This window comes from Topomyia yanbarensis, chromosome 2 (genome assembly GCF_030247195.1).
Source record: "Topomyia yanbarensis strain Yona2022 chromosome 2, ASM3024719v1, whole genome shotgun sequence".
Classification (NCBI taxonomy): domain Eukaryota; kingdom Metazoa; phylum Arthropoda; class Insecta; order Diptera; family Culicidae; genus Topomyia; species Topomyia yanbarensis.
The window spans coordinates 46,718,631-46,740,514 of record NC_080671.1 but is presented as its reverse complement, the minus strand read 5'-3'; the positions used below and the strand labels follow the sequence as shown (position 1 = coordinate 46,740,514).

General features: G+C 35.7%; 1 protein-coding gene across 9 annotated transcripts in view; it reads left to right on the top strand.

Moving 5' to 3' along the window:
- LOC131684321 (myosin-VIIa) overlaps positions 1–21,884 on the top strand; it is an 81,432-nt gene that overhangs the window by 42,178 nt on the left and 17,370 nt on the right. For all 9 annotated transcript variants that reach the window (XM_058967086.1, XM_058967092.1, XM_058967091.1 and 6 more), the window contains one exon: positions 13,876–13,922. In XM_058967086.1, the coding sequence (XP_058823069.1) occupies positions 13,905–13,922 (18 nt within the window). In that variant the 5' untranslated portion in view covers positions 13,876–13,904. The remainder of the gene's footprint in view (positions 1–13,875; positions 13,923–21,884) is intronic.

Sequence of the window (21,884 nt, the reverse complement as noted above, 5' to 3'; positions counted from 1 at the left end):
CGTATTTGTGACCGGAACAAAGGTCCTATTGGTTTCGCAGAAACTTTCCGGAAGATCCGCAAAAAAACTTCAGGTCTAGGACTAGGTTCATGAATTGAGCAGTTATACAGATGTTCCGGTTCTTTCGGATGATTTTCATGTATAATCTAGGTTCAATAGTTAAGTCAAAGTATCAATATTATTTTAGATGGGATTTTATATGATAATTATAAGAAATACTATTATACCGCCGGAATCGGCATCGGAATCGTAATCCATAACATCCAAGATCAGTCTATCGTGAAAAAAAAAGATATTTACATTCTCATTTTTGTTTTGTTTATGATTATTATTAGTATTCTGTCAATAAACCTGTGAAATATGATGACGGTTCTGCATACATCTATGTAAGCCAAATATGATCCCATTCGGCGCCAACCAGGTCGAAAACGGTAATATTTGCCAGAAACTAAAAATTTCAATTCTAACAAACAATTTGGGTATAAGTTCATATATATTTGGCTTAAAATGTGTCTTAAAACTGAGTTTGAAATCGGGGTCAATATGACCCGCTAACACCGTATTCGTTACAAAAAGTTAACACCTAAAGAAGGTTAACAATTCGAAATTTACCCAGCATAATTCACCATCTGCCGTATCCCTGGGGGTGAATTCACTCCCGCTTGAAAAACACTGCTACACTACATATAAGCTAAATTATTCGAACTGAACCGTACACTCCATAGCATATTCAGAATCACGGCCCGCTGCAATCGGCTTTAAGCAGTGTTTTAGTGGGTGACATTCCCCGTCTCGTCTGCAATTATAGTGAGTAATTCTGACGGGGACCAGATAAGGTGTTAGATGTAACCCTCTGCTCTGCGGTATTATGCATGAGTTGGCTCAACGAACTCTAAACATTATTATCTGATCATAAGTACATCGTATTTGATCATTTAAAAGTCTCGCTTATTACCGGCACACATCGTAATCCCAAATCTACATTATACGCATAATTGGTAGTTATGGATTTTTTTATTGAAAATCCGACCGTTAACAAACAAGTGGCTGGCGAAATCTGGCACAGAACAATGGCCTATGAAACTATCGAATTTGGGTTCGTTTGGCTACATACTACTTATGGTTTACTCTTCATAGATCATGCATCCAACATGTCTCATTAAATATGGATATATATAACGCTGGATTTAAATTTGGGTTTCTAGTGATACGGCGTATGTAACCACTTTTATAATAGAAAAGTCTGATTGTTTGACTTTTTTGATGAATTACGGCAGTACCAAACTAATTGACATAATGAGAAACCGGACTTTATAAGAAAGGCCTGAATGCGAATGACACTTAAGTAAATGCAAAAATGTTAATCTCGCTCACATTGATGTAATTCAATTGAGTGGTAAATCTGCGTTAATTTAAAAAAGAAACAATTGAATCGAGTTTAAAATTAATAAATGATAAACTCCGCAAGTATGTTCCATTTGAATTTCATACAATTTGTATCGCATTTTCAAGATTACCAAAACGAGACATTTTAACTTTCTACGACACGAATTCTGCTTCACATTGAATAATCGGCATTTTAGGGAGAAAAAAACCGTAGCATGACAATTTCTCGTCGTCTACTATCTACCTGTCGCTACAAAGTAAAAACATATAACATGCTCTTTCATCTTCACGCATATCAACTCCACACCCGGAACAAGTTTTCCCTTCTGTTCCATTTCTTCGAAGACCACCACCCGGTCCGGTTTTGTCGGGCAACGTCACCAATCCTATCGATTGTCGGCTGCCGGTCATCACATCACTGAGTTATGCTAGTTGCGGTACGTGCTGCTCGTAAGCTTTCTTGTTTTTGCAGTCCACAAATGGTCACGATCACTAGTGCCGTTCTCGTGTCCATACGAGGTGGAGGATTCTTCAGCACTAATATATCCACATCAGTCCGGTCGGTTTTCTTAAGGTTATATGAGCGAGCTTTTGAAAGCAAACATCAACTGGGCAGCTCAACAATGCATGTATGAGTTCGACGCACGTAAATATTACGGATCAACCCGGCTCTTATGTTGTGCTCGTATAGATGATGAAACAATATCCGTACATCACCACAGACGTACACGCAAGAAGGAAATATGAAGTGAAGAGACCATTAAACGTAGCGGTACTTGGTTTATCATTTTGCATTTTATGTTTTTACTTTGGTTTTCTTCGAGCGATCACCACTTCTGTTTATTCCTATCCTGTTTGATTGGTTTGTTTCGCGTGTTTATTTTACACCAGTTGGAGTTTTCCTCGTCTTTAACCGGAGAATGGCGTACTTCTCGATTTAGTTTAATTGGCGCATTGCGGATTTTGAAACTATGACTTCCACTAACTAATATCCGTATAATAATACCCTACTGGTTCGATTTTTTTGCAAATGACGTGTCTCTAGAACAAAACAAAATAACCATGACATGAACATCCAACAATGGCTACACAGTGGGAGGTCTGAACTAATTTCAATATTTTTCTTCCATCGAAAAATCAAGTTCCCACGCTATACGAAACCTATCACAAACTCTCGATCGCTCACTTTGGCAATATGGTTAGCTATAGTGGCTACCCGAGCAGAGTCTGACAACAAATTAAAAATTAACTTGATGTTGTGATGTTCGGCAAATGATTACTCAGGTTGTTGTCGTTTTGGTCGTTTTAACGGTTAAAAGATCAAAATGGAGAGCAACAAAATTGTTCTATGACATCAAACAGAAAACTAATTCTGCTATTAGTGAAAGTAAATTGAAAGCTCATTGAGATGTTGAATTTTTTTTTATAACAAAATATGTATTCACTTTGATGTTTCACCAAAGAAATATAAACATAGAAAATTCTTCTAAGAAACAAGGATATCAAAAGGGGATCAAAATTTGATATCATATTTAAAAAATCTAAAACTGATAGCAAAATAAGATTTCAATTTGATGTTATTATCAAAATATGATTTCTACTTGTTGTAATTTTGATGTTCGACTTTGCTCGGGTACAACGTGGGACTGCCCTTCGGTACACTTATTAACATACATTTATTCTCAAATGTGCGGCAGAAAATAAAAGTTGTAAGAGTTGATCAGTGTTCGTCCATGCTTCGTAGAATCGCTTTAATTCTATTAGAGCTGTGGTCTTCAACTGAGGGTGAATATTACTATAGTAAATATAAATTTAGAAATATTTTATCAGCAGAAGGCATCGAAAAAAATATTTTGTTATTATGAATGCAAATCTCAACAAAATGTTCTAAGCAAACTTCAAAATTGTGAGCACCAAGATAAATTTGGACTAGTTTTGAAGTATTGGATAGTCTATTATTTTGACGTAGAACTACGTGTTCGTTTTCGATATGTGGGAGCACTTTGCAAATTCATCAACAGATAAATTTAAAATGTTTAAAGAAATTTCAGTCACAACTTTTTTCATTTGTTTAAAAGTATGTTTCTTAAATTCCTTAACTACGTTAAAAACCGCTCAAGTTTCTAAAAGCCACCATTACTGCCCTCATATGCTTCCAAAACGCACGACAGGTTCTAATAGTGCTGTCTCTCCAGCAATGGGTCAATGTTGGTACCAGCACTAACTTCTAACCGGAAAGAGATAGCAATTAGGTGTCTTCTACAAAGTTGTAGAACAAGGTTTTCTCAGTAATTATTGTGAACAAGATTCTATTCTAGCTCTGTTCCTTTAAAAGTTAGTTTTTGCGCCCTTTACGCGGCGAAATATGAGACTAAAGTTTTGTAGTCAAAAGATGACTCATATCATGTACTAAAATAGTTCTAAACATGCTAGTTGGTTAAACCCAACCATTAGTTCGCAAAAAAAAATCGCGGGAATCGACTACACATTCACCTCCATGTGATGTTAGGTCCTATTCAAAACTGACTCTGGCATATTTCATTAAAAGTTTAATAACTACTCCTAAGGAAGTTCCCTCCCCTAGGTTGATGGGTTTGACGGTATTGCAAACATTCACAAGCATATTTCGTGTTTCAGTACTAAAGAACCTCTGACAGACACTTGCTTTAAGATTACATTTGCTTTATTGCATTACTACTCGATAGTGGTGCATCGAGGAGACCAAGAGGGCTATTGGACCTTTTTTAATGTTTTGCGTTTTTTAATACTCTGCTCCAGCCCTAACTAACGATCAACTATTAACCAGTGCGCGCTGGTGTGGCCGACTGGCTGGTCGGCGTGGATTGACTACTGCTGTGGGTTGTGTATGTAAACATTGTTCCACAGTTTAATGGCAGTGACACGGTTCGCAGTGGGGGTCATTGTGTGTCGATTTATCGGTCGACTTCGTCATCGTGCACAAGCTAAAATTAACGATATGTTAAAGTAGAAGCCTTTTAGCGTTATTTTAGTAATAACTGTAGTTTATAGTACTAGTACTTGTGAAAGCTGTGCCAGGGAAGGGATGCAGAATTGGCGTATATAATAGAATAGTGGGTAATCCCTTCTACGAATCGTTGTTTTTCCGGTGTTCAATTAGTGCATTCGATTCGACTCATTCAGGAAGATCGGATTGGATAAATTAAAGCACGATTATTTACCCGGTCAGCATAGCATGATAAAATTCTAACAGAGTGCAATTGTTGTTAATGGTAAATAAATACCATTTGCTGACATTTAGACGAGTTCAAGTAGTTTGATTGCATGTTACCTGTATTCTTTTCTTCTACTCCATTAGCCTGTTTTAATTGTTTGCTTTCAACTACTCATGTATACCAAAAATAATATCAGTAAATTTATATGCTTCTACTTAATGTGTTTCCATCTTTTTATTTGATATCTGATGCTAGATTCATACTAACACAATCACTCATATACACTCACACGTTTTCTCATTCCAAATGTACAAACGTTCGTGGCCTTGACGATAACACAATCCTGGCCACAAACGCGAACATGCAATTGCAATCATCCACACATACTAACGTCCGCGACCTCGGCAACATTAAAACACACCGATAGTTAAATAAACATTTTAGCACTTAAAATGATTTGAAATCAACAAGAATTAACCCACCGCTCGCGCGATCATGAATTGGTCACATCTGAAAGTCTAGAAGCCTACACTAAAAATTAAGATTCAAGGGCCACGCACGATCATCCAAGAATACACGCGAAATTGAGAATGAACACATGGTTGTAAAATTGAATTCATAAACGGAAGTTACATACAAGCTAGCACACGCGACATGCAAACGTCCACGCGACCTTCAAGCGCCCACGTGACGTGCAAACCATGCTATCGAACATCTTGACTTACAAACGCCCGCTTCATTCGCGATGATACACAAATACAAACATGAAATCACGATCATCCACGTGCAACTACGTCCAAGATTTCGCAAACACAGAAACGCCTGATAATTTAGTGAAGTGTTTTCAAGCGCTGGTGAATTCACCCCAGGGCACAGTGGATCCACTCCATACAAAAGCTGGACAAAACTTCAAAAGTAGCTTAAAATGTCTGAAATTTTGGTGCGCTGAACTCGATTTTGATTAAATTAGGACGCTAAAATGAAAATTAGACATCCTAGGGTAGTTCAAATTTTTTTTTTATTTCGCGAAAGTGAATTTTATTAACTTCTCAAAACAGATACTTCGTAAGTGAACAGAAGCATTTTGATTTCCTTGGGTAGTCCTTAGTAACGAGTTAGATAGGGTGGTTCCAATTTATCGAAATCTGGTGAATAAAAAATGATGTAATTTTATAAATTTGTTTGTAGATCTTCTGTCCAATCTAAATACCATCGTAGAAAAAATAATCCCTTCATAGCTCTTTTTTACTTATTTATAAACGTATGCGTTTAGAATAGTTATAAAAGATAGCATATCTTAAGGTGTGTGATAGAATGCCTTAAATTTTTATTGGTTTATTTATTTATAGTTATCGCCAAAGCTATTAAAAGATGACAGGTTTATTTGATTTTGATGAAGATCTCAAATCATGCTCTACTATGCTCTATTCACAGTTGCTCATACGATGCATACTGCAGCTAAGCCGCTCAATACTTTTCCGTTGATTTTCAATTCCAATGATGATATGAATATCTCTCCTTGTGGAGCACTTGGTTTTGCGTACGAAAACATCCTGAGCATTTTTACTATATTCCTGCCTATACTTTGCACTGTATGTGTATGCTTTGAAATAGAAGCGTGAGCGTTTTTGCATGAAACTCTCACCAATTTGGAAGTGAATTATTGAGGGAGATTTTTAATTTGATTGTTGATTACGATAGCTTCAATAGGGAGTTTGCACTTGAAAATAAATGTTGCATTACTGGCCAATAACTAAAAATCGGATAAAAAAGAACACTTCTCACACTCACGTGTTTACTTTACATCGGTCACCAGTAAAGCTAACGACCAATACCTACCAAAGAGATAGGATTCATGGAAAGATATAATAATAGTTGCAGTTAGTTTGCCTCGTTGGCTTGTATTTATTTGAATTTTTTTATACTGCAGATAACTGTGAAAATGTAGAAACAAGAGTCATAGCTGCAAGACGGTTAAGGCATACTTATATTTGTATCAAGGGATAATAATGCAAAACTTCATGAAATCAAAAAATACCATGCGTCTCCATGAAAAAACTAATTTTACAAATGTCCAAATATCAACCTTCGGTGCAAAACGGCGCAAGATGGTACTATGATTTTTGAAAACTAGATAAAATTTTACGTCAGTTGTACTAGATGAGATCCTTCAATACGGTTTTACCGATAAAGAGATTACACTCTGAATGTAAATAAGTCCGCGTTAAACAACATAGTTATAATGATTTTATTGGTAACTTTTTAAATACTCATTATTTCTCAAATAAAAATACACCATTGAATTCCTGAGATGATTTTCTATTAGAAACGCCTATATGTGTTGTTAAATTAACGTTGTAGTACCTATTGGAGCGAGATGAATTAGAATGAACAAAAACTTTTTGTCACTCAAATTCTTGCAGATTTTCAAGACCTTGTACGGTTTAAAAAAATGTAGCACTTATATTTTTCAATCGATTGACTCAAAAATTTGGCGAATACAGCTTTAGGTAATGTACATTTAGAAAAAAATATAAAATGTGTGAAAATCGACAATAAATTTTGGAGGTTTTGGCCGGCCCGGCCCCACTGTGCAGGGATACGGCAGGTGGGGAATTATGCCGGGGAAAATTTCAACTTGTTATTCTAATATTTCTATCGCATTATTGACTATAATATAGAGACAGTAATTCGATGGGAGTATTAGGTTAACCTTCTTTAGGTGTTGGGGTCAAAATGACCCAAATTAAACTTTTAAACTTCGATAACCTTTTAAATTTTGCCCCTAGAAGTTTTGTTCCTTCCTTTCATGTTTTCTTCCTCTTTCATGGAGAGCAACGATTTTCAATAGAGTTCAGAATTTTAGGATATTCCGGAAGGGCTGTACAAAAAAGTTACGAATAAGATATTAACGGGTCGTACTGACCTCGATTTCGAACTCAGTTTTAAGATACCATTCAGCCGAATCTATATGAACTTGTACCCAAATTGTATCCTAGAGTTTCAATTTTCAGTTTTTGGTAAATATTTCTGTTTTTTACCTAGATGGCCAGTGGGAAACGGTGCCGAATGGGGTCATGTTTGGCATACATAGATGTCTGCAGAACCGTCATCATAAATCACAGGTTTATTGACAAAATAAAAATAATAAACACAAACAAAACAAAAAATTAGAATGTACATGTCAGTTGTGTACATATTACGATCGACCTTGGGTGTTCCGCATTACGATTTCGATGTCGATTGCGGGGGTACAATAGTATTTCTCATAATACCGAACATGCGATAATGTGGTCAATCAATGAAACTGATCCCAAAGTTTTGTAATATTCTTGAAAACTTATATAAAATTCCATCTAAAATGATATTGATACTCTGATTCAAATACTGACCATGGAGTCAACGTGAAAATAATCCGTCTGGAAGTTCCGGTACATCCGTAAAACTGGCTAATTCATGAATCTAGTTGTAGAATTTGAAAACATTTGTTCACGTAGAATTGGCATAAGTTCCGAGTGGAAAATCGATCCTATTGGTCATATAATGACCATCCGGAAAGAAAAGTAGTCGTTGCAAAGAAATCGTATTTGTGACCGGAACAATGGTCCTATTGGTTTCGCAGAAACTTTCCGGAAGATTCGCAAAAAAACTTCAGGTCTAGGACTAGGTCATGAATTGAGCAGTTATACGGATGTTCCGGTTCTTCCGGATGATTTTCGTGTAGAATCTAGGTTCAATAGTTGAGTCAAAGTATCAATTACTTTAGATGGGATTTTAATAAGCTTTCAAGAATATTAGATATTGATTAACCAAATTGTCGCTTGTTCAATATTATGAGAAATACTATTATACCGCCGGAATCGGCATCGGAATCGTAATCCAGAACATCCACGATCGGTCTATCGTGTAAAAATTTTGATATATACATACTCATTTTTGTTTTGTTTATGTTTATTATTAGTATTCTGTCAATAAACCTGTGATTTATGATGACGGTTCTGCATATATCTATGTGTGCCAAATATGACCCCATTCGGCGCCGATTCCCACTGGTGGGTTAATATGACCCGCTAACACCTTTTTCGTTACAAAAAGTTAACACCTAAAGAAGGTTAACAAGTCGAAATTTACCAGGTATAATTCACCATCTGCCGTATCCCTGGGGGTGAATTCACTCCCGCTTGAAAAACACTGCTACACTACATATAAGCTAAATTATTCGAACTGAACCGTACACTCCATAGAACATTCAGAATCACGGCCCGCTGCAATCGGCTTTAAACAGGGTTTTAGTGGGTGGCATTCCCCGTCTCGTAGGCAATTGTAGTGAGTGATTCTGACGGGGAACAGATAAGGTGTTAGATGTAACCCTCTGCTCTGGCGGTATTATGCATGAGATGGCTCAACGAGCTCTAAACATTATTATCTGATCATAAGTACATCGTATTTGATCATTTAAATGTCCCGCTTATTACCGTCACATATCGTAATCCAAATCTACAAACGCGATTAGGTTGTAGGATTTTTGATTGATTGACACCGGTGTAGTGGAGTGCACTGAAACTGCACCGTTTCGCACTTTCTAGCAGAAGTGCAGAAAACTGGGTATGTTCCGTTGACACTTCTGCTAGAAAGTGCAAAACCAGTACACTCCACTACACCGGTGTCAATCAATCGAAAACCCCGATGGATATTTTGCAACGAGGGGTGGGCGTAGCGTAGTTGGTAAATCGATTCCTTGTACGCAGCGCACCTGGGTTCGAGTCCCGACCCCGCACATAGGGTTAGAAATTTTTCATAAGAGATTTTTCTAACCCGAAGAGGCGAATGACCTTAAGGTTAAAACCTCTATAATCGAAATTAAAAACAATTTTGCAGCGATTGAATCTCCAAGTGAGTTGGATAAGGTCGTCGATAAAACAAGCTCGCTCATAGTAGCAGCATAACAAGAGGTTTGTCCGCTTCGAGTTATGCGTGCTTCCAGTGGAACACCTTGGTGGAATACCGAACTTGTCCGACTCAAAAAGTTATGTTGAAGAGCTTGGAATTGCAGGCGCAAGAACGGGTCGGACGCATTTAAGTTGACTCGCAAAGAAGACAGAAATGCGTTTCGATCCTCTGAGCGAAGTTTTTGGAAAAGCATCTGCACAACTGTTCGATAAGAACTGCTAATAGTCAATACTCTCATCTGACGAAGATGTAGTACTCAAGTGTCTTTTTGACACACACTTTCCAGGCTGTACGGAGTCCTCTCCGACGACTGCTCCTGAGCTCTTTTCTTTTTTTTTATTCTTTAGCCTTTGCTCGTAGAATTGTAACAACCGAATTGATAAAATGGGCGATTGAAAGTTTTGCACCGTACAAGTCCCCGGGAAAAGTTGGAGTCATTCCAGTTTTACTTCAAAGAAAATATGAATACTTCAAGCATATTTGGAAAAAAACGTTCTTATTTGTATTCTTGCAACCGAATACATTCCATTAGCGTGACGAGAAATAATTGTAAAATTCATTTCCAAAGATTGCCGCGTCACTTATGAGGAGGCAAAGGACCTTAGATTGTTTGACCTCCTTAGTTTTTCTTGATATTGAAACAAATCTTGATATTGAAAGTAATTTTGAATACGTGTCTTTCGAACCCATTTTGGAAGCAGTCATAGAGTATATCCTTCATATATCACGAACTGCATAAACGCAATGCTTAGCAACCGACATCTGTGCTCTTCGTAAAGACAAGTAGAGATACGCAAACTGAGCGTCTGAGGATACCCTCTGGTGGTGTGCTGTCACCACTTCTATGGAACATTGTCGCCGATGGCTTGTTGAGAAAACTTAATCAGCTTGGGTTTCCGACATATGGTTTCGTCGATGATTATCATGTAATGATCATCAATATTTGCATTTTTCGGGAGTGGGCGTAGCGTATTGGTAAATCGATTGCCTTGTACGCAGCGCACCTGGGCTCGAGTCCCGACCCCGCACATAGGGTTAGAAATTTTTCCTAAGAGATTTTTCTAACCCGAAGAGGCGAATGACCTTAAGGTTAAAACCTCTATAATTGAAATAAAAAAAAAAAAAAAAAAATTTGCATTTTTCGATTTGATGCAGCAAGCCTTGGGTGTTGTTGAGCAATAGTGTCTTCATGTTGAAATATCAGTTAATCCATATAAAACATCAATGATGCTTATAGCTGGTACTTGTCCGTTGCAGTTCTATGACACTGAAATTATTGCCGTAGAAAAAGGTAAGTGCGTTGGAGTAATTCTTGACTTCAAACTAAATTTGGTCAGCACACGTCGTTTTCCTTCGGCCTTCGGCCAATGTAAACGAGCTCTCGGCAATTTTCGGGGACTTAAACCCAATTACATTCAGTGGATCTACATAACAATTGCTAGACTAATGCTGGCATACGGGTATCTTGTGTGGGGGGACAGAAAGAAGAGGTCACAATAATCCAATCCAAGTTAAACCATCTTCAGTGGATGGTCTTGATGGCGATCACTGGTGCGTTCATGACAACACCTACTACTACACTAGAGGCACACTTAAACATAAAACCACTTTATGTGTTTCTGAAACAAGAAGCACTTTCTTTTGTATACCATCTTCTGGCTACTGGGCTCTAGAACAGTAACGCAATAGATCGTGTAACTTGCCACACAACACTGTGGCCCCAAGTAGTTACTTTGGATAAGTATATACTTGCTGCCAGTGACCATACACTGACATGTAGTTTACCTTTTAAAACTTACAATGTGAGAATTCCCTGTCGCGATGAATGTTTGTTTGGCTGGATCGAGCGACAACTTTAAGAATTCGTAGTTTTTTGTACTGACGGTTGTTTGTTGAAGGGCCGAGACGGTGCTGGTGACTATTATCGTGAAATGAGATTAGACCAATATCACTCGCTTGGTAGATACTGTACCGTATTCCAAGCAGAAATCTTCGCGATTCGGAATTTCAATAGGGAAATAGCGGTAAAGGAATTTATTTTTGCTCTAAGAGTCAGGCTGTCCTAAAAACACTTAGTTCATCAGATTTAAGACCGAAATTAGTAATCGACTGTCGAACTTAAATCGGAAAATTTAGTATTTCAAATGCTATTTACCGGACGAATTGGTTAGAGCAGGAATTGCGACTGACTTCGTTGGTCCAGAACCAGTTCTACCATTGTTGATAAGTTGGGTAAAACACAAATTTCGTTCTTGGGCTACATCCGAACTTGCCAACCATTGGCGTAGCTTGCAAACTTACGTTCAAACAAAAACTTTTCTACCGGACGTGTGTCAGAAAATGTCAAACAATTTGTTGCATTTTTTCAAGCGCAACTGTAATATTCTAGTCAGGGCACTGAGTTGAAATTGCAAAACCAAGTATTACATGGCTACTATTCAACGTGCTGAGAAATATTCGTGTGATCTTTGTGAATCCGATTACGGAACGTCATATCATTTGCGTGGCCGGATTTTTGGTTTTCCATACATTGTTGATCTTGAATCAAAATGATCTCATTGACTATGGAAAATGTTTAGTCTTCTATGCCGGTGAAACGTGTAAAGTTTCAATTGAAGATGGTCGGTCACGATTTTAATCATTTTCGGATGAATCTTCGTGGAATTCCTTTTTACTCTTATGCCTAAATAAATTGCGTGTTTTGGTTATAACGCGAACTGGATCTCTTTAATGCATTGATGTGCTGATTTCAATTTGTGCATACACATTTAACATTTGATCTCCAGGATTCAACTACTTCAACATCGTCAATCTTACACGAGCAGACGACTTTCACATGAAAAAGAATAGTAGGGGAGAATGAGGACACTTGGAGATATTTGATTCCCTGGCCATATCTCCTAATATATACGCATAAAGTTATCACAATATAAGAAAAAATGAAGTATTTGGTCGTTCATGCTGTTTAAACAACAAATCTGATATATTACATTTGGTTTGGACAAGTTGTACAATATTTTAGAAAATATGTGTTTAAATCCATCTCAAAGATGTTTTCACAAATTATTTGAACGGTTGTATGAGATCGTCGAACTTATTATTTATGAATATCTTCAAGTACAATTACTTTTTAAGGGCTTTTGCCTAGAAAACACGTTTTTCGAATAAAAAATTTCACAACGCATACAAAAAATAAGTTTGGTTCACCTCATACAACAGGTATCTTTGATCCCTGTAACACTGGGTATTCTTGATCCCTATCATTAGTTCTCTCAAACACTTTCAAAATGAATAGAAATAGAAAAACATTATTTTCATAACGTACCTGGCACTATTAATTGATCTAAAATGTTTTTTCGTGAGCTAATGATGGTATAAGTTATTGAAGGTTGAAAAAGCCAATTAAACAGCACTGATTTACCGCAAATACTTGTCTCGACTTTCTACTGCGTTAAAGTTTGTCATGCATCTAAAAAGGTCTAAATTAATTTGTTAGGATAGGTGGGTAGCTGAACTTTCGTTTCTATAGGTCATAGTGTGCTTTGTTTCTTTAGCCCTAGACGGGGATCAAGTTACCACACGTTTTTACAAAAAACTCGTTTTGGCATGATTTTCAAAACTGTTCATATTACTCACAGAATATAGTATTCGTATTTACATATTATTCATAGCTCTAACAATTGACTACAAGATGGCGAATTTTGCAATTGAAATTTTTATTTCGATGAAAAGTTATGAGAAAAAATACAAAAGTGGGATCAAGCGTATCCACTCTCCCCTATCATTTTTCACACGATTTCGTTTGCACATTCTTTCTGTTGTTCATAGTTCATACCTGTCTCCATCGTTTTCTGTTCTAAAGCGGTATCGATGCAACTAACAATAGCCTCTTTTTTAGAAGACACTAACTAAATGAACGATCGCGAATTCCCTGCATATCCAATGATACAAAAATGCTATCATTTCAACACAATGTAAATAAATCACTCTGTCGTTACCAGAGAAGTCTACATAATGACGAGGGTGGAAGGTGTCGCCCTTGGAGAGTGAAACAACCCCTTCGTTGGTATTATTGTGCAATTGTTTGCTTTTTTCCCATTTCAAAAAAGATCCAGTACCACCAGTATACCTATTTTCCACTTCATTTTCTGTTGTGTGAAATTTCGTTAATGCTGCACCTTTTGTTTCGGTTACATGGTACTTCGTAGTGTTTTTTCTCTCTCAATGATGCATTCGAAGACAACATTTGTCAGAGTTTGTTTATTCGATGGGAAGTAATCATTTTAGAAGTGCCTGTCACTCGTTAGCATAGTTTAATGGTTTTTCTTGTTTTCTTCTTTTTCAGATTAAATCGAAAGTCAATGTGGCGTCAAGATGGTCATAGTTACTCGGGTAAGTGTTTATTTTATCTGGTCAATATTCAATTCAAATTAGTATGATATATTGTTGTTGCAAAATATTTGTCCTGGCATATCCGAAATTAGAACTAATTTTAGGCATTGTCACACGAACAAAATCATCTTATAGACTTATTCTTTGATCATTACTAAGAGCTGAAACTATTGTATACCTTTCTTATTTATCAGAGGCTTGAAACTTTTCAATGTTGTACAATTTTCGGTCCCTGGGCATTAGAGTGGGACATGGTTATATGAAAAAAAATAAAATTTCGCTCCGAGTAACTTTTTGGGTCCCATTTAGCTCCCAGAACAACTCTGAAAAATTTTAGCTCGATCGGTGAAACTATATTTTTGCGCCCACGGTTTAAAGTTTACATGGGATTTTATATGGGAAAATTGTCTTTTGCAAATTAATTCTTCCAAGAGTCGCCCGTTATCTCCTAAAAATAAACAGATGTCTGATTTTTATAGAAAATTTGTCAAGGAAACAACGTTTAGAAGACTGCAAAACGATCTGATGCTAGTGGAAAAAGTTATTAAGCAAAAACCAATTGATGCCCTGAAGATTGATGAAAATTTCACTTTTCATAGCATCACTGCTTCTGACGGTTTTATTATATACAATATTTTTAACTTTCTCTTTTTATGTACAAAAGAGGCCTCAATTTATCCCTGAAAACCTTGCGAAGTGGCCAAATAGTATAGATAAACGATTTTGATACGTTAAGAGAGGATTAAAACAAAATTGCGTGTAATTGGACAACCAACAGCAGTGGTGCTAGAAAAAATGAATATTTTATCAATCGTCAGAGCATCAATCAGTTTCAGCTTAATAACTTTTTTCTCAAGCATCAGATCGTTTCGTGGTTTTCGAGACTTTTTTTCTTTGTTAAATTTCCTATACAAACCACATAACGATTTATTTTTAGGAAGTAATGGGCGACTCCTGGAGAAATTATTTTGTAAAAGTTAACTTTCCCATACAAAATCCCATGTAAACTTTAAACAGTGGGCGCAAAAATATAGTTTCACCGATCGAGCTAAGAATTTGCACAGTTGTTCTAGGACCCAAATGGTACCTAATAAGTTGCTCGGAGATGGAATCTATTTGTTGTCCCACCCTACTGGGCATGCGAAACTTGTTCAGCAAAACGTCAAAACACTGCGCATAGGAGTGCGCAAAAACAAAACAAACCATTTCATAACCGCGTTGTGCCGCTTCAAAGACGACTAGTGTTCAATCAGACTTCCTCATCGTGTGCGATTATACATAGCCTAGTGGCTGGTGGATTGTCTTACCGAGTGTAGGCTCAGGACGCATATGCTTCCATGTACTTAAACTCGGCGTTGGCATACTAACGTGATTATGATTTTAGCACGTAATAACTGTAGGTTTACCTACTCAGCAAAACCGATATGATACAGTGTGCTCTGTGGTATATCATAGCGAGCTGTTGTATCGATAATCACGTGCCCAGCCCTCATGAATTATGTTAGCACGCATATTGCTTCTTCCTTGAGTGTACGAAGAAGATTAAAGTTTTATTCATCGAGTTATAATTAAACAATTGAAATTTAGCATATATATGTTTTCAACGCTATCTACATTAGTTAATACAGATACGATTTTGTCGACTTTTTGTCTTCTGTTAAAAATATACAGTTGTTCCTGCTACTCTACTTTCGCTCATCTACAAACACCAATTAGTCACTGTTTGAGGATAACAGAAGAAAACGATCAATATTATATCAGAAAATACTAAATGGCTGCTAGCGGATACTGATACGATAAATTTTCAGATTTTGAATAGGAGCAGAGCAGAGTGATTTTAGGCTGACTTTTGGCATCAGACATTACAATAGCTGAACTGGTCTCAAGAACAAATAATCTCGAAGAATCACGGCTCTGTCGCTAGTCATTGATGTTACTTGTTTTACATCGTTCAAGTATTGTTTTACTGGTTAGTTAGTTGATCCATTTGTTTGATTATTTAGTCACAGACAGTATTCTATAAAATCCAAACATATACTCATCTGAGTATGTTGTCACTGTAATGCAATACGAGATGGGAACTACCAAATATAAAAATGGGTGGTTCCACCTTAGTAGAAAAGCATCCATTCAGTGTCGGACAAAACAATAAGACCACCTTATACGAAATACAAAATGAGTCACTTTCTATTTTTTCTTTCGTTGAATATCGAGCTATTTTAAAGTAAATTAATTCAATTAATGGATATTTCGGTACTCCCAACCATAATTATCTACTGATTCTCTGTGCAACTTCAGCTAGTCCAGATCGATAATGGAGTAAAAGCCAGGAGTGGTTGCACAAACTGAAGCTAAAGCTCAAAGACAATTAGACTATGGAAATATGGAATTTCTAAAAATCTCTTTGTTATATTGGTCCATAATACGTTTGATCCGGTAAATTGGACCAACTCTGTGTCAAGAGAAACAACCCTTATAATATCCAATGTCTTGCGACTAACATTTAGAATTTTCTGAACTTCGTACCAATCGTCCCCCACTAAATCCAATCATGTTACGCTTTTGTCTCAATTGACCATAAGATGTCCTGCGATTTTAATTTTTATTTTCAGAACCCACCCACTTCAGTTGCTCTTTGGCAAAATGCATATTAAAAGTTGTGTCACTTGTTGGCCCACGTGAAAATTTCCATTTTTTCAACCATAATATCCATTTAAAAAAGTTGACCATTCATGTGTTGTCACTACCCTTACAAATAAATATGCAAAACAAATACTTCATGAGCATCCCAATGACATAGCACTTAACCAATTATACAATTAATTGGCACCGAACATTGTGTAATGCGAACAATTTTTACCATTTTCGCAGTGAGCGCCTCATCAGTTGAAAAAAAAAGTAAAACAATGCGTAAGCGATCGACAGCAATAAGCGACAATAATTTCGTTCACCATCACCGGTCCCCAAATGCGCGACTATTGCATTGTACGTACCTACAGCTCTTTTACGTTCATAAATTGATCGGTCGGCAGCTTGTTGCATCCATCGAGCATTAAAAGGCCACTCGTTTCATTATCGGCACTCAAGCACGGTAAATAGGATCGTTAAGGTTTGGCGCTTTATCCGTCTCATTGGGTCCTCCACACAATGTTTGAGTGGTCTCTGAGCGGGCACTGGTGGTCGGGATGACGAACCGATGATTTTCGGATCAATATACGGATATAATTTAGACACTGAATGGTGCGGATATTATTCAAGCGTTTAGTTGCTCTGACTTAAAGATAATTTGATCAAAAGTTTGAAAATTTTCACTATTTACATTGCCCTTTAAAACTAATCTAGTTGTTGAGTTGTTGTCAACAACTATAAATATAAAAATGACTCAAGGGAAGATTTCATTTTTTTAAGAATACCTCCTGTACATTTTCGTGTGTGCAATTAAAATCTATTTTTACCGCAATTGTGAATCTCTTGCTAGATCAAGTGTTTTCTAGCGACCGAAATTTTGTCTTTAAACAAGTCGACAATTCATGAAAACATATGCCTCGTCGTCCTTTCGCAAACATTCTTGGAACTTCGTTAGTACCCTGTATAAAACTTTTGATCGTATCTTTTCGTAACTAGGTCGATCCTAAAATCAATCAAGGTACCAAAAATATATGTTGTGCCAAATTTGAGCGAAGTTGGTCTATATTTACAAAAGCTCCAACACGATTGAAGTTCCAGATGTGAAATATAAGTGTTTTTTCGTATGTTTTATTGAAAATTTCAAACCTATTTTCAAAATAATCGAAAAAATTTGGTACTTTGCAAATTTAGAGCACATGATGGAAGGAATAGAAAAAAAAATTGATGTGAGAACAATTGATTTTTTAGAATACCAGAAATCTGCGCATTTTTAAAATACAATTTTAATTTGTTTTAATTTTTTTTGCTAAGTATTCGACAAAAATATGTTTGAATCATTGTACTATGTGCTCAAAGGCCGTCAAATTTCAAATTTTTTTGAATGTTTTGAAAAATGGTTTTTTATTTTCAGTAATAATGAAAACAATACATTTGTTTCCCATGTAAACATTCTATCATGACGGTTGTGGTTCAATATTTGTGAGCATTACATAATTGAGATTTCGGGTATCTAAAATTAACTATCATTTTTCAGCTTCCGTCTAAGAGGTTGAACTCATTTTCACCCTTTTCCTATTGTTACCCTAACAGGTAAAGTAATGGTAAAATTTAATTTCCTCTTATAATAAACTATAAAAATTCAAAAAACTTTATTTATAATTACAAGCCTTTCGACTGTTTGAATGATTTTTCCATTAATTGAATAATGTAAACTAAATTGAAAGAAAAAACATGTAAGGGAAAAAAGAAGCACTAGCGAATTATTTCAGAACATGTTAAGAGATTCAAGCCTTTGTTTGTAGTACCTTGTTATTATATATGTAAAATAGAATTCTCGCAAAAATATAACTCAATGCAAATAATAATCTTACGGATTAACTAGAGTCAAAAATCAGTTAAGCAAACAAACTAAGATGTGTAATTGGTAAACTATTATTTTTAGAGCGTTTTGGTCCATATAAACCCATTACTAGCAATGATGAACTGTGTCCTTGAGAAACTTGCATTTACTTTTTTGTGGTGAAAATAATAATATTCGTTGTTATGACAATTTAGGACAAGTTGTTTGTAATTGTCACAGTTTACGATTTTAACAGTTTACTAGTTTACCGCATGTTTCAAACTTTTGTAACTTTGTCAAATCTCAATATTTTCAGATGGAAATTTGACAAACAATGTTTTGATATATTAATATTATCTAAAACAAACTTTGAATGGACCATTTGCTATGCAATAAAATGTTACGCAAAAAGTGCTATTTGGACGTAGATAAAAATTGGCAATTCTTGAATGAGATTATTTTACGTAAACTTCCTCAAAGATAAATTTTATTAATGCTGAGCCTCTGAGACCCGCTTACCCTTTTGAAAGTTGAAACAAATTTTTCTACAAAACTTCTACAAAATAGACGCAAAAGTAATCTTTGCCTTCTTATAATGTTGTTTAAAATTTATGACAAGACAATCATAAGCTATGATAGTTCTATGATTTTTCTTTTCAAGAACGCTTGTAGCCATATAACAATTTTTGTTCCATCTACTAACGGTTTCGAGACTTTTTGTGTAAAACCAGGATTTAAACTTCCAAGTCCATAAAAAATCCTTGTATCCGATTAACTATTTATTATATTTCAATTATTGGGCGTATTTTTTCACTACCATAATGTAGTTTTACCGAAAAAGTCGAAAATAAAATTAAATAAATTAAATTAACCCTCAAAAAGGCACGCGGGTCTTCCAGGCCCGGCGGCTATCGATTTCTTAGTTACAAAGCGTTATTCATGCAGTAAGAGCTTGACCATGGAAATTCCATTAACTGACGCTAAAATTCATCGAAAAAGTAAGATATTACGGAAATATCACATATGGTGTGCTTCATAGATTCGTATAAACTTTTTACATGCACAAAAAGGCAAGGGGGTCTAGCAAACCCGCTAGGTATTTCGACATCATCTGTGCATACTGGTGAAGCAAATAATATTCCTGGCGCGTATGTTTGCATTCAAAAATCAAAATTTTTTATGGATTCATTTCAGTTTTTACAAGTATTTCCTAAGCTTTGACGAACTTATCTTTGATCAAGTTAAAACACATTTACCATTTATTAGTATCATGTAATTTTTCTCACGTAAACGCGTTTCAATGCACCCAGAACTGTGCACGCATACTAGACCGGCAATTTTTTTAAACTTTTTTTGGAACACTGCTAAATCAAGTGTTAATTAGCTCTACAAACCATATGTCACTTATGAGCTTTTCCCTATAGCTCTAGTTCACTCACAAGAGTTTTGAAGTTTCTATAGTGTCATATATGGAAAATCGAAAACAAGAAATCAAAATTCAAAAAAAATCTCACAGTTACTCTGCATACTTCAAAACATCAGGTGGTGCAGCTTTTTTAAAAACGAACAACTTTGTTGAAAGTTGCATAATGATTGTAGGCTACTGGGCAAAGTTATTTAACTTCGAATATAAGAAGAATTTTTGAAAATTTCCTATTCTAAACATGTGCGAGAAGGAGAAGCAGCATTTAACATCATATTACAAAAAAAAAATTACCACAGAGTCGGATGAATTTGCAGCCTTCTGCAATGTTAATCCTTTCGTCTTCAGTTGTGTACCTGAGGATTTGGGCCAAATAAGATGGTACTGACATTTTTTACTGAATTTATTGTTTCCATATTTATATATTTTTGCACAGATACTTAAAAGTTCTTGTGAGTAAACTAAAAGCATCCGAACAAGTTTGTATTTGGAATGGGGCCATAATTTTGAATTTTTTCCTGCCAGAAAATGAAGTGAATGAACGTTTTCCAAGGACAAAGTTCTCCATTTTTGCTTGTGGTAAAACAAGATACTGCTCGACATATTCGAAAAGTGGTAATTATTTATTTACATAATTTAGCTTTTGGCTTCACCCAATGCTTACTCTAGTTAATCCCAGGAGTGAGTATTTATCGGGGATTCATATATTTATGAGTATTTGACTTTATTAGTTTATAGTATAGCCAATAACTACAGGCGTGAGCTTTAATTTTGAATCCTTTAAAATATTCTGAAACAATCTATCAGTTCTTCATTTTTCGCTTATATGTTGTTTTTTCACAGGCTCTTCTTCATTGTCAAATGAATTCAAATAGAGAAATCATTCAAACACTTGAACAGTTTGTATTTCTGCATGAAATTGATCTATATGCTTTGGATTTTTAATGCTTTTACTGTAAGAGAGTATAAAATTTTACCGGGCCGTAGAGGCCCGGCTTGCCTTTTAGCGTTAGGATTTTAGCTTGCCTTCACACGGGTTAAAATAACTAGCTAGAAGTTGTCAAGGAAAGTTTCAATAATTCGTATTTAATTACAAAACATTTCACAAATGGCGACATTATGGAATTCATAATAATCACTATCTCACAACAAATACGTTACAAAACTGGATCTTTAGTAATGTAATTTTGTGTGCACTATGCTATGATAAAACCAATCATAAGACCAAAACGGATTTATAATATTCTGTTCATCAATGTAATTTAAATGGATTTTACAGTCAACTTTAAGAGGATCTCCTCATCAGTGGCTCATAAAAAGGTTTTTTTTTAGAATTTTGAACAAGAACACTACAAGAGAAACAAATTATTTGTTGCGTATTTTTAGCATATAGCAGGAAGTTTATATTTTGCGTGTTCAGCGTCAGTCAAAATCGAAGGCATAACGTAACGTGAGTTGACTTCCTAAACCTGGCTCCAAACCGCGTTACGAGCTATCTTCTCTTTTCTTAGCATGGAACGACTAAAATTGGATTTATTGTCAAATACATGGCTGATTACTAGACTGGTTCAATTTTTGACTATTAGCTCCACCAGGCTTCACTGATTCTTTTTATGGCCCTTAGTAATTGTACAAATTTTGGTACCAATCGGTTGTGTCTACGGTCCCCTAAAAATTTCAAAGTTTATATGGAAAATAGTATGGAAAATTAGTTAACATTGAAAATAAATTCTTAAAAAATCACCTCATTAATCAATTAATGGAGATCACTATATATTTCAAAAGGTATTCTTCTACTGAAGACATTCGTGAAACATTGTAAGTTTGTGAAAATTCGCTGAGAAAAGTTATTAACTAAAGAAGCGGCATGACTTATAAAACAAGTGGATTTTATTATGAATCATAGCAGCCCTGTTTGAATAGCTGCATCTATCATACGGGAGCGGTGCACAGTGGCTCAAAACAGCGTTTGAGGTACTTAATTCATTGGAGTCAAAACTGTCCATATTAGCGATTTTACGTATTCTACAATGTTTGTGTGTGTAAAAAGCAATTGATTATAGTAGACTAC